Source organism: Nicotiana tabacum, chromosome 16 (assembly GCF_000715075.1).
Source record: "Nicotiana tabacum cultivar K326 chromosome 16, ASM71507v2, whole genome shotgun sequence".
Taxonomy (NCBI): domain Eukaryota; kingdom Viridiplantae; phylum Streptophyta; class Magnoliopsida; order Solanales; family Solanaceae; genus Nicotiana; species Nicotiana tabacum.
The window spans coordinates 65,396,474-65,413,523 of record NC_134095.1 but is presented as its reverse complement, the minus strand read 5'-3'; the positions used below and the strand labels follow the sequence as shown (position 1 = coordinate 65,413,523).

Below are 17,050 nucleotides of genomic sequence, written 5' to 3'. Positions count from 1 at the left end.
GCCGGATCGAGTCCGGAATGAGTTTGGTGAAGTTTGAGACACTTAGTCTCTTTTAAGGGAGTTTAAGTTGGAAAAGTCAACCGGATGTTGACTTACATTTTAGAGGGCTCGAATGTGAGTTCCAATGGTTCGGTTAGCTTCGGGAGGTGATTAATGACTTAGGAGTGTGATCAGAATGTGTTTTGAAGGTACGGAGTAGAATTAGGCTTGAATTGGCGAAGTTGATATTTTGGCGATTTCCGGTTGATAGGCGAGATTTTGATATAGGGGTCAGAATGGAATTCCAAGAGTTGAAGTAGCTCTGTCGTGTCATTTGAGATGTGTGTATGAATTTCCAGGTCATTCGGACGTGGTTTGGTTGGGTGTTTGATCAAAAGCGTATTTCGGAAGATTTTAGAAACTTAGGATTGAATCCGAGGTGTTTTAATTGATTTGATGTTGTTAGAAGTGTTTTGATGATTGGAAACAAGTTTGTATAAGGTATTGGGTTATGTTTGTGCTCTTGGTCGAGGCCCCGGGGGCCTCGGGGTGATTTCGGAAGGTTAATAGGAAGGTTTGAGACTTGTGGAATTGTAGAACTTTTGCTGCCTCTGGTGTTTTCAAACCTGCGGTTTGGGGACCGCAGGTGCGGCGCCGCACGTGCGGAAGATGAACTGCAGAAGCGGAGTGTTGAGATTTTTCAGGAACCGCAGATGCAGTGTGGGACCGCACCTGCGGAGTCGCAGGTGCGGATGGACTATCGCAGATGCAATTTTTAGACTTTAAGTGATTTTCACAAAAGCGGAGGCATGACCGCAAATGCGGTACCGCAGAAGCGGTTGGAGAGTCGCAGATGCGAAAATGTCTGGGCGAAATATATAAGTTATTCCATTTTGCAAAATTTAGTTATTTCACTATTTTTGGACTTCGGCTTTGAGCTTTTTGGGCAATTTGGAAGAGGGCTTTCAAGGGAACTTCGTAAGGTAAAGATTTTTTGACCTAAAACACATTTCTATGGAAGTATTTTATGGATTAAGGCTGAAATTAAAGGAATTAAAGGGCTAAAAATGGAGGATTAGGGATTGAGTTTAAGATGCCATAAATTGAGGATTTGAGGGGTCATTTGGACTCCGATTTTAGTGTTCTTGATATGCATAGACTCGTGGGGAGAATTGATGTAAAAAATTCTAAATTTCGAGACGTGGGCCCTGGGGTGGTATTTTGGTAATTTTGGGATTTGTGCCATTAATTGATTGTTTTCGCTTGATCTTCGTTCCCTTGGCATATTTTGACGTCCTCGTTCTGATTTTGGATAGATTCGATGCATGTGGAGGCTGATTCGAGGGGCAAAGGTGTCGCGGAGTAGTATTTTCACTGGTTTGAGGTAAGTAACCATTGTAAATCTGGAACTAATGGTACAAAACCCCAGTATTTGATTTGTCTTGTGACACACATGCTAGGTGACGAGCGTGTGGGCGTGCACCGGTAGGGATTGTGACTTGGTCCGTCCCGTAGCGACTATTAAGCCACGTATTTGATTTGGAAACGTTATATTATTCCGTATTTTGGATATTTATACTGTATTATGGGTTGTATGCCATGTGTTCGGGCCTTGTGCTGACCTGTAGAAACCCTTAGGGGCATTTTGACTATGTTTCCTCACTATTACTTGCTAAAAACATATCCTCAATCATGTCTTACTTATTTAAATATTTAAAACTGGTTTATCTTTCTACTTCTAATTGTGAGGATTGTTTGGGCTGAGTTCCCTAATTTCTATTGTTGTTCCCGAGAGGCTGTGAGGTTAATGACTGAGAGAGGTTGAGAACCTAATAGTGAGGATATGATATGTATATATTGCGGATCGGGCTGCACGCCGCAGCGATACTTATATGGATCAGGTTGCACGCCGCAGCGATATATATACTGGATCGGGCTGCACCCTGCAGCGATATGTATATTGGATCGGGCTGCGCACCGCAGCAATATGATGCTTAGGCTGTAAGAGCCCCTCCGGAGTCTGTACACCCCCAGTGAGCGTAGTAGACTATAAATTACGGATCGGGCTGCACGCCGCAGTCGTTACTATGATTTCTATTATTATGAGATACTAAAGAGCTGAATGTTGAGAGTGAGTACTGTGTGACGAGAGTCGAGTCACGAGTGATTGAGAGGCTACCCGAGGGGCCATATTCTGAGTGATTCCTTACCCGAGAGGCCTTGTTATGATGTTTTCACTGATTTCACTCTTCTTTTAAATAAGCCTCTGTTGGATATATTGCTAAGCAACTGACTTTAATGTTTTAAACTGGAAATGTGATTCTATAACGAAAATTGATTTTTAAACTGTAAAGATGACCTGATATTCTGTTGATTAATCAGTTATGTATTTTTTTGTCACTACTTTCAGTCCCTATTTACTCTAGTTACTTAATAAGTTGGCGTACTCACGTTACTTCCTGCACCTTGTGTGCAGATCCAGGTGTCCGAGCAGCTGAGTGAGGGCTTTCAGCTGTTTCAGTATTTGATAGAGACTTTGAGGTAGCTGCATGGCGTCCACAACCCTGTTCTCTCCCTCTTATCTTATTATCTTTCTGCATTCCTAGACTATTGATGTATTAGGTATTCAGACTTGTATTAGAGGCTCTAGACTCGTGACACCAGATTGTTGGGGCTGTGTAGGTTATTGTTATTTTGACTTTCGCATATTTTTCTGTCGTTTTAAACGTTTATTATGAAATCAGTATTTAAAACCTGTGTTGAAAATGGTTTATTACTAAAGGAAATGAGTTGTGGTTAGTTGATCGATTGGCTTGCCTAGTAATGTGATAGGTGCCATCACGACCGGTATTTGGGGTTGTGACATTACTGCTAGCCCAACTGACCCCTCCACTTATCTAGCTAGCCTTCCATATAATCATGTTGCAGTTCATCTTCAGATAAAAAGGTGACGGGATGAGGATGATCCTGATAGCATAGTCGGTCGGCAGGGTATACGCCTCAGGCCAACCAATTCACTAAAGCATACAGGTTGTGACACACATTTATATTTAGCTTGCGTTATATATTTCATACTAAACAGTAATTTGGTGTAAATAATATTTTTATTTAATATTATTAACTTAGTGTTTTAAGTTTTAGTATTATTGCTTAATTAAATATTTGAATCACAAATAAAAAAATAGATTAAAATACATTAAAATACGTTAAAACACATAATACATGAAATCTAAAACATAAAATAAACAATACACTTAAAGCAGCCATGTGTTCGTTTAGTCATTATCGCCTATTATTCTCTGCTTCAAATACTGAAATTTTTTTTGCAGTCGGTTATTTTGTTCTTCGGCTTCTTTTTGTTTCTCTTTCAATGTTTCCACTTGTTTTTCAACGTTGGAACATTTTTCATCGAGTTTTCAGATTTTTATTTTGTACTCCCTTGTACATTTCCAAAGGTTTAGTAAACATGATTTTTAGTATTTTCTGGTTAACGAGATCATCATACCATTCTTTAAAACTACATTGATTTTTCTCGTATGAATAGTCATGATAACAAATGACTATCAGTATCATGTTATAAAATAAATATACAAATAAACAACATAAATTTTTCATATCAATAACTCACGATGTATTTACATATCCAGCGTTAGCGCCCTAGATGGCAAGTAGCCCAGCATCATTTCAAAATTGCATGTTTCCACAGTAACACGTAAAGACCTCATCGTTGTCAGACATATTGTATTGCTTGACTTGAAATTTTATGGAAATTAAGATTAATGGTTGTTTACACTCTGACGATTCCCAAAGAATGAAGTAACATGTGTGGGATTATTAAAGGTAAGAATGAGTGATTTTAGGTTGCATAACGCATATTGTACATGCGCCATCTTGTATTAGTGCAGGAATCATTACGGTACAAGTGCGTACATGTTTTTTCAGCTGGACAAGATAAGGCATGTATTTAATTTGTACTTTTTTCTGATTTATTGCATAACGCATATTTTACATGCACCATATTGAACTACTAAAGGAATTATTATGGTACAAGTGCGTGCACGACTTTTCAGTTGGACAAAACAAGGCGTGCATTTAATTTGTAGTTATTTTTGAACTATTGCATAACGCATATTCTACATGCGCCATGTTGAACTATTAAAATAATCATTACGGTACAAGTGCGAGCATGCCTTTTTAGCTGGACAAGACAAGGCATGTATTTAATTTGTACTATTTTTCTAAACTACTGCATAACACATATTGTACATGTGCCATGTTAAACTCGTAAAGGAATTATAATAGTACAAGTGCATACATACCTTTTCAAGTTGATAAGACAAGGCGTGCGCTTGAATAGCGCATATTATACATGTGTCATGCTGAACTACCTACATTTTCGCTTAGATAAGTAGAACCAATTTTTTTAAGTTATTAATTTAACCAAGCATTTCTAAAATGCCACTTACCTTTAATAAATAGTTTAAGAAGAGGCAAAAGAATGAAGGTAGCTTAGAAGATCCATATGGCACGGGCCAAAACACAATTGATCCCTTTATTGAAAAAAATATGCTAGGTTGCTATACTGATTTGGTGGATGATAGGTTGTATGGTGTTTTACATCAATTAGAAAATAAACCTATCAATGTACATATAGATCTAAAAATTGTAGGACACATTATTGAAGGGGAGGCGTATTCTACAAAGCCTGAAGGTGTGCGAATTTGGAGTGAAAACCTATAGTGGGTTCCCCTATACTCAAAAAAGGTGCGATTGAGGTATAATGTCATTGGCATAGGCTATCTGTACCACAAGCATTGTCTGCAATGTTCCAAACTTCCACACATAGAGAAGAACCAGAAAATGTTCAGCATTTGATGAACGAGATCTTAGAGATGAAAAAGGCACTAGCCGTTCATCATGCACTGGATAATCTTAACTACCTCCAAAGGACTGAGGATCTGCATTGAGCTTTATTAGAGAATGGAAAAGTTGCATAGAGATATTGATTATCCTATTTTCCCAACAGTTATGTAGTGAGCGGGCCTACGAAAATATCTGCTACAGACATTTAACATTGGAGTGTGATATTATTGTAGAAATCAAGCAAGTGATCTTATTGATGTTAGTGATGAAACACAAGAAATGTGTGATAATTGGGGGCTGGATTATGATGCCCTGGGTCCGGATGGATGAGAACAAAATGGAGACAATGAAGGCAAAGAAAATGACAATGAAGACCTAAATGAAAGTAACCATGAATTAGTACCTGATAGTGACGATAATGACGAGTGAAAAATGTCTTATTTGTTTTTAAATTTTATATGTTATGTTTTCTATTGAATTCTCAATGCTAAGTGTCAACTAGAGATAACACTATTAGAAATACAATTTTATTCCATTGATTGCAAACGCACTATTACAGACATTTGTTCCTACTAATAATATGCCTAATAGTTGTCAATGTTGGATTTTTGATTTACTCATTAAGACAAAGTCTTAATTTTTGTAGCTTCCCTATATTCCTCTTTTTAATTTTCACCTCCAGTTGTCTTAAATACTTCTCAAAAGAAAATTGGTTTGCCCCACAAATCTGACTTTTTACTTTAAGGTGCCAGAAAAAAGGCGTTCGATCTCAGTTCATTTTCAGATCCGTATCCCCAATTTGCTCTCTATTATCTAATCTTTGAAAATTGATTAATCTCTGTTGAAAATTGAAAAATCAGCCCTAGGGCTTGCATGGTCATTCTTCCATTCCATTTTATTGTAGTGATCTAAATCACACTCTGGTTTTTCTGATTCTTTCCGTGTAATAAAATTGTCCACGAAAAAATCACTCTCAAATAGTATTAAATCAAACCAAACTATTTTGATCTATTTCCCAATTCTGTTTAATTTCCATAAAAAGCAGAAGAAAAGTAAAAAACCGAAGGTTTTTTGAAGCGAACGCATTGATAGATTGTTGAGATTCTGCAAAAGAAGGTGAATTTGGTACAGTTTTCTGATAATATTTCAAGGTAGGTTGAAATATTAAAAAGGAAGGATTTAACCATAGGTACGGTTTGAAAATCGGCAGAGTCAAGATTTGCAAGAAGATACTGTCATTGGATAACTAGATTGTTCATATTCTTTATAACCATCGTGGTTTTATTAACGGTTCGGTAATTAATAATTAGTTCATTAGTGGTCGGTATCCTCCAATCCATCATTTTTCTAGTTTTTTTCTCCCCCTATTCTCTTGGTTCCGTGGGTGTTTGCGTGTTTTGCATGTATCACTTTTGGGAGGTGCACGCGCACAAGCAGTAGAGTAGCAGCTATACACCGGATTCCGCAGCATCGGAAGTATACCAAGTCGAAAGTTTCAGGTTCTATTCGCGAAATTGGTACCTCCAGCCTCTTGTTTCTCTGTCCCCTGTGTTAATTACTTTGTTGTTGTAGTATTTTGTACTAGTCTAGTCAGTCTAGTGGGCTTGTAGTTACTATTTGCTCCTTTTTTTGTTCTATGTGATGTTTTTTCTCCTTTTTATTTTAGACCTTCGTAGGCAAGGAGACTGTGGTTTGTAGTGGCAAAGTAAGGTCATGTCCTCGGGGAGGTCGGGTTGTGGGGAGGGGGTAGGGCAACTGTCAGGGGGTGGGACGGGGCCCAAAGGGTGTAAAGGGAACAAGGTAGCCCGTAAATTGAGAATTGGATCGTGGAATATAGGGACGTTTACGGGTAAGTCTATAGAGCTGGCGAAGATTCTCCATAATAGGAGGGTTAATATAGCGTGTGTGAAGGAGACTAGGTGGGTAGGATCGAAGGCGAGGTATGTAGACCGGTATAAATTGTGGTTCTCCGGAGTCGTGAAGGGCACGAACGGAGTGGGCATTTTAGTGGATAGGGAGCTAAGAAAGTCGGTGGTAGAGGTTAAACGGGTGAAAGACATATTGATGGCGATTAAGGTAGTAGTTAGAGGGAGCACTCTAAATGTCATTAGTACTTACACGCCGCAAACGGGCTTGAACGAGGAGGTTAAAAGGCGCTTTTGGGAGGTGATGGATGAGGTGGTGTGGGGTATGTTGCCTACAGAGAAGCTATTCATAGGAGAGGATTTCAATGGTCATACTGGGTTGTCTGCTAGTGGCTATGGTGAAGTGCACCGTGGCTTCAGCTTTGGTGATAGGAACGGGGGTGGTACCTCACTGTTGGATTTTGCTAGAGCTTTTGAGTTGGTGATCGTGAAATCTATGTTTCCGAAGAGGGAGGAGCATTTGGTTACTTTTCGGAGTATGATGGCTAAGACTCAAATTGACTATCCCCTCCTCAGGAGTTGTGATAGGGGGTTGTGCGAGGATTGCAAGGTGATCCCAAGTGAGAACCTCGCAACTCAATATAGTCTCCTAGTGATGGACGTCGATATCTTGATTAAAAGGAAGAAGAGGTTTGTACGGGGTCAGTCGAGGATCGGGTGGGGAGCTTTGTCTAAGGATAATGTGCAGGAGTTGGAGAGGCGGCTGACGAATATGGGTGCCTAGAAGAGTGGTGGGGACGCTAGCGCTATGTGGACGGCAACATCGGACTGTATAAGGGAGGCAGCAAGAGAGGTGTTTGGAGTTTTGAATGGTTACTCTAGTGGGCACCGAGGCGACTGGTGGTGGAATGACGTGATCCAAGGTAAAGTAGAAACCAATGAAGCGGCTTACATTAAGTTAGTAGAGAGCACCGACGAGGATCAGAGGAGAGCGAACAGAGAAAGATATAAGGATGCTGGGAAGGAGGCAAAATTAGCGGTCACAGAGGCTAAGACTGTTGCTTTTGGTCAGCTTTATGAGGAACTTGGGGGCAATGGTGGGGACAAGAAGTTATTTCGGTTGGCCAAAGCGAGAGAGAAGAAGGCTCACAACCTGGATCTAGTGAGGTGCATCAAAGATGAGGACGGTCGAGTATTGATGGAAGAGGCCAGATTAGGCAAAGATGGCAGTCATACTTTCATAAACTTCTGAATAAAGAGAGGGATAGAAACATCGTGTTAGGGAAATTGGGGCACTCCGAGAGTCATCGAGACTTTAGGTATTATAGGCGCATTAAGGTTGAGGAGGTCGTGGGTGCAATGGGTTAGATGAGTCGGGGTAAAGTGACCGGACCAGACGAGATTCCAGTAGAGTTTTGGAGATATGCGGGTAGGGCAAGCTAGGAATGGCTGACTGAGTTGTTTAATGTTATCTTTCGGACAAAGAAGATGCCTGATGAGTGGCGGTAGAGTATAATGGTTTCGATGTACAAGAACAAAGGAGATATCTAGAATTGTAACAACTATAGGGGTATCAAGTTACTAAGTCATACCGTGAACGTTTGTGAGAGGGTGATGGAAGGGAGGATAAGGAGGGAGGTGTCTATATTAGAAAACCAGTTTGGGTTCATGTCGGATCGTTCTACTACGGAAGCGATCCACCTTATCGGGAGGTTGGTCGAACTATACAGGGATAGTAAGAGGGATTTGCATATGGTGTTTATTGACCTAGAAAAGGCATATGACAAGGTCCCTAGGGGCATCCTTTGGAGGTTTTTGGAGGTGAAAGGTGTGTTGGTGGCTTACATTAGGGCAGATGGTGGCCTAAGAAGTATTGGGGCGAGGTGATCAGGTAGGACATGGCGCGGCTTCAGATTTCCGAGGACATAGCTCTTTATAGGAACATGTAGAGGTTGAGCATTAGGGTGGTAGGATAGGGGATACTTCCCTCTTTGTATCGGGTAGTTTGATAAAGTTTTGTGTAGGTTTGTTAGCGGTCTATGTTGTACTCACGTTGTTGTTTTGCATAGTTTTGTGTTATTGTCCTTTCACTTCTTCGTTGTTGTTATTTTCTTTCTGGCATCTTTTGTTGTTACGTGCATTTTCTCTTGTTTCTTTTCTTGTTGTCTCTCATGTTGAGCCGAGAGTCGACTAGAAACAACCTCTCTATCCTTTTCGGGGTAGGGGTAAGGTCTGTGTACTCTACTCTCCCCAGATCCCACTAGTGGGATTTTACTGGGTATGTTGTTGTTGTTGTTGTTATAGTTGTCAATGTTGGATGAACTGCCACCAAGAGTTGTTTGGCACCGCATCCCAAATCGATTGTTGGACATGTACGTCAATCGTGTCCTGTTTGGAAACATAAATCACATTTATGCGCATATAAAGTATCCCCAACATCCATTTAGTTCCATATCTACGTTCTTTTTTGCACTCCCCTATGACACAAAAATGCCTTGTTACAAACAATTACAAATGGTTCTGGTGGACAATAAAACTCAGAACCCAAAGGTTGGAAGTTACCACTATAGGTGTTTGCGTATGCAGCCATACTATATTCTTTATTAACATACCTAATTGCTGCAAACCAAGTATGTTGATAGCATTTCATGGCATGAGAGTATGGAATGTGATAAATCATCCATTTACCACATGAACATAACGAGTGCTATCATTGATAGTGTGGGTATTATTACTACAGCCTTGATGCAAACTGGTTCAAACTTCAAAAATATTTAGGTACTGTAATATTGCAAATATGTATGCCACTGTGACCGCTTCCTATAAAGCTCATTTTGTTACGTCGGTTTTGGCATAACTTGAACACTCATTTCAACCAAGGAGGATGCACTTCGGAATCTATCAACTAACCTCTCTGCCAGCTGCTTGAGTGACATCAGCACCATGGCAGTGGTTGATAGTCCATGAGCTGACTTTAATAACCCATTGCCAGACTGAGATATTTGTAATCAAAATTCTCCATCTTCTACTACCATTCTTATGCCGAGTCCATTTCTCAATCTCAGGAATATAAGCTACTTCGTCTTCCTACCAAATCAATTCCATTCACATCAAGAATTTTCTCTCTTGATGATTTGTTACATTCATCCACATTAGATCATGCAACCTCTTATTCATATAAGGTCGTTAGAGGTTGGCCTTAAAGTACCTAATACAGTAATGGTGGTAGCCGTACGGCTACTTCCATTCATCTAAAGCACACACGGAACCTGAAATCCCAGTATGCCGATCCGATATTAGATAAATACCTAAACGTGTCTCACAACATGATCCATCAAGTGGTTTAAAATAATGTCCAAGTCTCTTGACTTTCGTTGGCACAAGTAGCAAAGGCAAAGGGAAATATTTGGCCATTAACATCTACTACAACGGCAATCAACATCTTTATGTCGTACTTTTGGTACACATATGTGTCATCTATGGAGATTACTAACCGAAAATGAACAAAACCATCAATGGATTTTTAAATGCCTTGGCAAATATCTGAATACTTTTGTGGAATGTCAGGACGTCGTTCGGGCTTCCATTCAACAACAGTCCTGGGATTAAAGTACTGCAAATTAGCCATGTACCTCGGTAGAGCCACAAATAACTTATCCCAGTTGCCATAACAATCTCAAACGCATGTTTACGCCCGAGAAATGCTTTTCTTTTGGTAATGGTACGCCCATATACATGCACAACTGATGGTATGCACTCTTTCACCTTGTACCTTATGGACATTTCAATGTGTGAAATCAAGACAAGGAAATCAACTCAACGTGTAACTTAAAATGATTCCTATTGAATGTGTCCATATTACAATTATGCTTGCCAATCTATTTCCCCACAACCCACATTTTTAAATTTTCTCCAACGCAGCCTTAGAGCCTTGGTCCCATCTATAACAAACCACCTTATATGTTTTTTAGATGACTCAGCAACCTTGATCTCACATCTGTTTTTTATGATGAAAATTTGCATAGCCCTGCTGAGGTGAGCATTGTCACTGAAAAGCATATTTTTACAAAGCTCTGTTGGTCTACTTTCGTCCCACATTTCCATATGAATATCATCAAGACCCCTTGTGAGGGCATCCACATCCGGCACAGTTGGCAAGTGATCAAGGTAGGGAATCTCCCTTAAATGAATGGACACACACGACTCGTACACTGGTGGTTAACGGTAGGTGGAGTCTGCATATACGAAGCATGCTGAGTGGTGGCATCATGCTCCATTGTCAAATCTAGTTGATCATTGTCACTCTCACCTGCGAAATGCGGTTCCTCATCATTGCTCTCATCAGGAAGGGTGTTTCATCGCCTGGCTCATCAGTTTCGTTTTCATAATCACCGTCATCTTCCTCACTTTGTGCATCTACCATATCCTGATTGAAAATATTATCATGCACAACTCACTTCGGACAAGACCATCATGTTTCTTATTTTCACTATAAAACCAATGAAATAGTTGATATTTTGTTCATCTTAACATAATATATTAACTTCGAAACTTAAATGTACAATTAATAATTTGTAGATAGCCCATGATGCACATTATTAAATATCTAATGACTCGAGGATGGACCTGCATGATCCATCACTCCAAAAGTAGGTAGATTCCAATTGTTGATTAGTTCATAACTTGTAAAATTTATATCTGGATGGTAACGCATATGAAAGATATCAGAGTTAGTACTATTGTTATACATAAACCCAATAGTTATACTAAAACAAGGTAAATTTCAATCTACCACTCGATCTGTGAATTCTGTAAACTTGGCAACTCTCCATGTTGTTGCACTAGCAAGAAATTATGTCCTCGCTCCTTGTTAACCCTTGAAAATAAATTTAAATCTGGCCAAACTCTTTCACGCCAAACCTGTTAGGATAACGCAGCTCCGCAAACATCACTAGATGGTTGAGCATTAGTTTTAGTTTGCGGAACATTAGTACTATTGGCGTCTTCGGACTTTACGTACATTTCCAACATACTTAACAAAAGAACATCCATGTGTTCATCTGGTGTCCGTAAAAAATCTTGCAAAGTTTCATCATCATTGTTGCTAAACTCGGTATAGCACGCCACACCTTGTGGAGTAAGTGAATACGTGTCACTACCCAAAATCTCACCTTAGGTATCGTGATGGCACCTAGTCTCTAAGACTAGGTAAGCCGATTACTTACAATAATTAAGCCAGTTTAACAATGATATTTTTTAAAATAGAGTTTAATATAAATATCGAAATAAAGGTGAAACAATCCTACGCGGCAATAATCACAACAACCTCCCAAGACTATCTGAATACATAGAAATGTTTTTAAACAAAATACAATATTGTTCGGATATCAAATTAACAGTACAACAAAAAGGAAAAGGACTCCAAGGGACTGCGACGACCAAGAACCTCTATCTTGAATCCTCATGATCAAGAAGCTAACTCTGCATGAGTCTGTTATCTTCAATACCTGAATTTGCACAAAAATGCACAAAAGTGTAGTATGAGTACACCACGGTCGGTACCTAGTAAGTATCAAGACTAACCTCGGTGGAGCAGTGACGAGGTACAAGTCAAAACACCTATTAGTCATAATAAGTTGTGCATTATATAAGTATAAATCTAATAATGAAAGCAAGAATCAGTAAATGGCAACAAGGAATAAAACATGTGATATAAATGGTAAAGTAATCAAAACATCGTTAAAGGACCAGTGAAACCAAATAAGGGAAAACAATGACAACTAACTAATCAAGCCGTTCTAACACAAGTCTCACAACAACATTACTCTGAGATACCTTATATCATGATAACAAGCCACGAGTCTCAAACCACAAATCATATGCCCACGGCACCTCATGCCCACATTGTTTATCACAGTCACATGGACAACTCACGTGTCAATATCTCAATCCGCTCAGCATAGTCAGAGGTTCAATATCACAATCCGCCTGGCATAGTCACAGGCTCAATATCACAATTCACCCGGTGTGGTCACAGGCTCAATATCATAGTCGAGGTAGATAATACAAGAATACATGTGCAAGATCAATAAATGTCAAGTTTCATACTTCTGAATTGGTATAAGTGTCATGCTATAGTGTATGCTTGTGCGAGTGTAATATTAAAGTCCAAGTCAACAAGTAATATCAAAGGCATCGAGTAGTTCATGGGAAGCAACACAACAAGTCATGTAAGGTGCATGACATACACTAGGAAAATCACACCATCACATGAATATCATTAACATTATGCCCCCAGGTCATCACATGTCAACCCTGATATCGCCACCCTTATCTCTCCATATTTACAACATCATAATAGCCAACCTTATCACTCTGCCTAGACAATAAAACAATAGCCACCCATATTGCTCCGTATAATAGACATATGTATCACTCCGCCCAGACATTAATACAATAGCCACCCATATCAGTTCACTCAATCAACAACAATGAAATATCACTCTTATGCTTCACATAACTACAATCAAACCACACAACATATCACATGTGCTAACATCATAACAACACAACATATCAACTCATAACACAAGTGCCCATAGGCCACAACCCTTTCCAAAACAACAATACCAATATCATCACAACGTAGAGCCCACAGCTCAACCAAAATGTGTACAAGAATCTCGATAGCAACAAAATGGAATAGGGAAAAATAACTCAACAATTAATAATACTCCATTATGTATACGGTGAAATCGGAGGATCTAATTCCTCGTCATCGAGGCACCTCAAAAGATCATCTCGAAGCCTCGAGGCAACAAGGCTATGGTCGGGTTTCCCCTCTCGAGGTTCATGGATGCCCAACCTTGAAATAATGTTGACCACAGCTATGGCAAAAATGGAGATTTATCAAGGTACCCGGCTAGGACTAACAGAGCCTAGTGGACTGCCCTGACCCTGAATCAGGGTGTCATCTAGCTGTCATATTCCCTATCTTGTAATTAGCGCATCTTGTACTATGTTGGGATTCCCCTCATATATAAAGGGGATCTTTATCATTTTAGAGGGACCTGTTGCTTCAGTTGCTCCACAAGAAATATACAAGAACATTCTTTTCGCCCTCTAACATATTCTTTGATATTGTTGCTCCCATTTATTGTTTTCATTAATGTTCTTCATTTATTGCTTATCATTGGCTATATGGAGCTTTCATTAATTTTACTCCAACTGTTAGTCATACATCGATTACCTTCGATAGCTCCCAGCCGAGCTCCAGAATCGACATCGACGCCCCCAAATCGACAAGCTCGAGGCCCTGATTGTTATCCTATCAGTTTGATTATCACCCTATTAGTATCAACTGTTTAACAACTAGCATAAAAATAGATCACGTATTTTTAGAGTCTCATAATCAGATTTAATTGTTTTTACCATTTTCACGGTAAATATTATGGCGCCACCATGGGGTTAAAAATAATAGTGATTTTTTTCTTGCTGGTTTCGTCACATAACGCAAGTTATCTTTCACACTTGTTCTTGTCCAAGATCTTCAAATTTCAGGTTGAAATGCCTAAATCAATAAATAGAGATGAAAACAACTACCTCGAAAACCGAGGAGAGAATGGTGTGGTTGTTCCAACCTGGGCACAAAAGAGATTCCTCGGCATATCGTTCATATGATTATTGGATGGATCGACATTCCCCAAGGGCCCATGATCAAGCAGACAAAAATATCCGCCGCAATAAGAAGGGCCAATCCGAGACCGCGTGGCCGAAGACACCCTCGCATTCAGCGAAGAGGATCTCGAGACCTTGACAGAACTACACAACGACGCGCTGGTAATCTCATTTCTTTTAAACAACATTCAAGTTAAACATGTACTCATGGATCCAGGAAGCTCGGCCAACGTAATCAGGCCAGGGGTAGTAGAACAGCTTGGGTTGCACGATGAGATCATACCTGCCTCCCGGGTCCTCCACGGCTTCAACCTGACCAGCAAAGTAACAAGAGGAGAAATCACCCTTCCAATCGACACGTCCGGCACGGTTCAGAACACCAAGTTTCAAGTCATCAATGGCGACATAAGGTATAATGCATTGCTTGGCAGGCCGTGGATACACTGCATAAGAGCAGTACCGTCTACCGTCCACTAAATGATGAAATTCCCGACAAAGGATGGGATTAAAACTGTCTATGGGGAACAACATGCGGCGAGGGAGATGTTCGCGGTGCACGTTGTGGCGCCGGCACCAATACCTCTACTCACAAAAAAGCCAAAGGGTAATCAAACTACATCATCAATTAAGCCCGATTAAACAAAACAAAGGACCGTACCACATCCTCATCTCAAGCGACTGAGACATATCGGACCTCAAAACATCGTCAGCACATCCTGCACTAAGGTATAACCATCTCCCTTTTCATTATATATTTCACACTAACCCTTATACAGGCGCCCGACCGAAGCAGTCAAAGCGCTAACCCAACCCGAAGACCTTAAGGTTTTAAAGCATTCGTTGCACTCTTTTCCTTCGACCGAGTTTTTATCCCGGAAAGGGTTTTATCGGGAAGGGTTTTTAATGAGGCAACCTTCACATGCTACCTAAGGACGACTCGATAAGTATTCAAGGCTTATTTTGCAATCAACCTCGAACACTAGGGGCATGGGGGGCATCCCCCCGGAAGGCCATCCGCTCGGAAAAGCCAAGAAATGCCAAATGGGGTCCTAATAGGAAAATGATTACCGGGCAAAACGGTCGAACGAACCGTGTTCGTATAGCCGAGCCCCAACGGCGAAAACGTGTATACTTGTACCAAGTAATCAAAGAATACCTTTTGTCAAAGCATCTCTTACTACAAAAGAAACTCAGCATTTTCGCAAAAACGGTTCCTCCGTTGAAAATATCCCGAACACTCGAGGACTGGTGTTAGCAATTCAACACCTAAATGACCTCCGGGTTTGGACTCCAAACTCGTAAGCCCTCAACGAGGCAACGTGAAAACCGTGAAACATCTCCAAGGCCGAAAGTGCCCCGAATACTCGGAGACTAGCGTCAAAATCTCAAAAATCGCACGACCTCAGGGTCGGGATCTCCGAAATTGTAATCCCTCAATAAGGAAATACAAAGTTTACAAGTAACGGCTTCCGATCCAAGATACCCTCAATGACTCGGGGACTGTTGCCAATCACCATTCATTAAAAAACCCGAGGCCATAAGACCCGGAGCGGGCAGACTTTGTCTCGTAAGACCTACATAAGGAAGCAACAAAACTGTAAGACCTCAAGCAAGGAATGAACAATACTTGTACCAAGTATCCAAAACTGTAAGACCTCAAAGTCGTCTAAAACTTGTAAGACCTTACTAAAGGCATACCTGATCCCAAAGTTTCGGCTATATATCGAACTTGTAAGACCCTTAAAAAGGCATACCCTCGATATTGATGCCGAAACTACTTTACTCGGGACTTAAAAGCTTCGGCCAAACACAAATGACTCCGGTCACAAGGTTGTACCAGCAGAACTAACGTGACTCGGGGACGCCCGACCATCGCTACAAAATCACAAGCCTTCAATTACTTCGAATAGAACCTGTTAAACAGGCTACTCTGAATATAGGTAAAAGAGCTTCGACCACGTCAGCTCCAAATCACAAGCTTTGAGATACTCAGCCTCCGAGCCAAAACTCCCGAGGTGCTCGATCATCACCACATAACGACTCGTAATCGAGGTTCTTCTCGAACCATCAAAGAGTCAGGCAAAAATCATTTTAAAAAGTCCTTAACAAGGGAAAGATAAAGCCAATAAAAGGTCACTTCGACCCAAGGAGTAAGAGCCATTGTTGCCAGCCCACACTAATAGGTTGCATCGGCCCAAGGCATAAGAGCCATTGTCGCCAGCCCACACTAAAAGGCCACATCGGCCCAAGGCGTAAGAGCCATTGTCGCCAGTCCACACAAACCCGAAAACTTGAGGATAAAATGAGCTTAAGTCGTAACCCTATCCGGAAACTGAACCTAAAATAGTTAACTAAAAAGGTCGCATCGACCAAAAGCATAAGAGCCACTATCTCCAGCCTAAAACTCGGCAACTTGAAGGTCAAATAAGCTCGAGTCGATACCCAACTCGGGGACTAAGCCCAAAACAGTTGGTCTAAATATGCCTAAGAGCAAAAGCGCGTAAGAGCCTACGGGCCAGCCTAATGAGCCCTAGGGCCATATCACGAATCTAAGGATTCCTACCAACTTAAAGACCAGTTCACCTGGCCAAATTTGAGACATAAAGAGATACAGAGGAAGTAAAGCCGGAAGGTTTTCTTTTATACCCATATACAAAAAAATGCAA

The 17,050-nt window shown here is 40.5% G+C and overlaps 2 protein-coding genes across 2 annotated transcripts; both read left to right on the top strand.

The window, feature by feature from the left end:
* Positions 1-6,906: 6,906 nt before the first annotated feature.
* LOC107816320 (uncharacterized) lies at positions 6,907-7,491 on the top strand. Its single transcript, XM_016642016.2, has one exon. The coding sequence runs from the start codon at positions 6,907-6,909 to the stop codon at positions 7,489-7,491; it is 585 nt and encodes a 194-aa protein (XP_016497502.2).
* A 24-nt stretch (positions 7,492-7,515) lies between these two features.
* Positions 7,516-7,959, top strand: LOC142170274 (uncharacterized). The gene has a single exon (XM_075232147.1). The coding sequence runs from the start codon at positions 7,516-7,518 to the stop codon at positions 7,957-7,959; it is 444 nt and encodes a 147-aa protein (XP_075088248.1).
* The last annotated feature ends 9,091 nt before the right edge of the window (positions 7,960-17,050 follow it).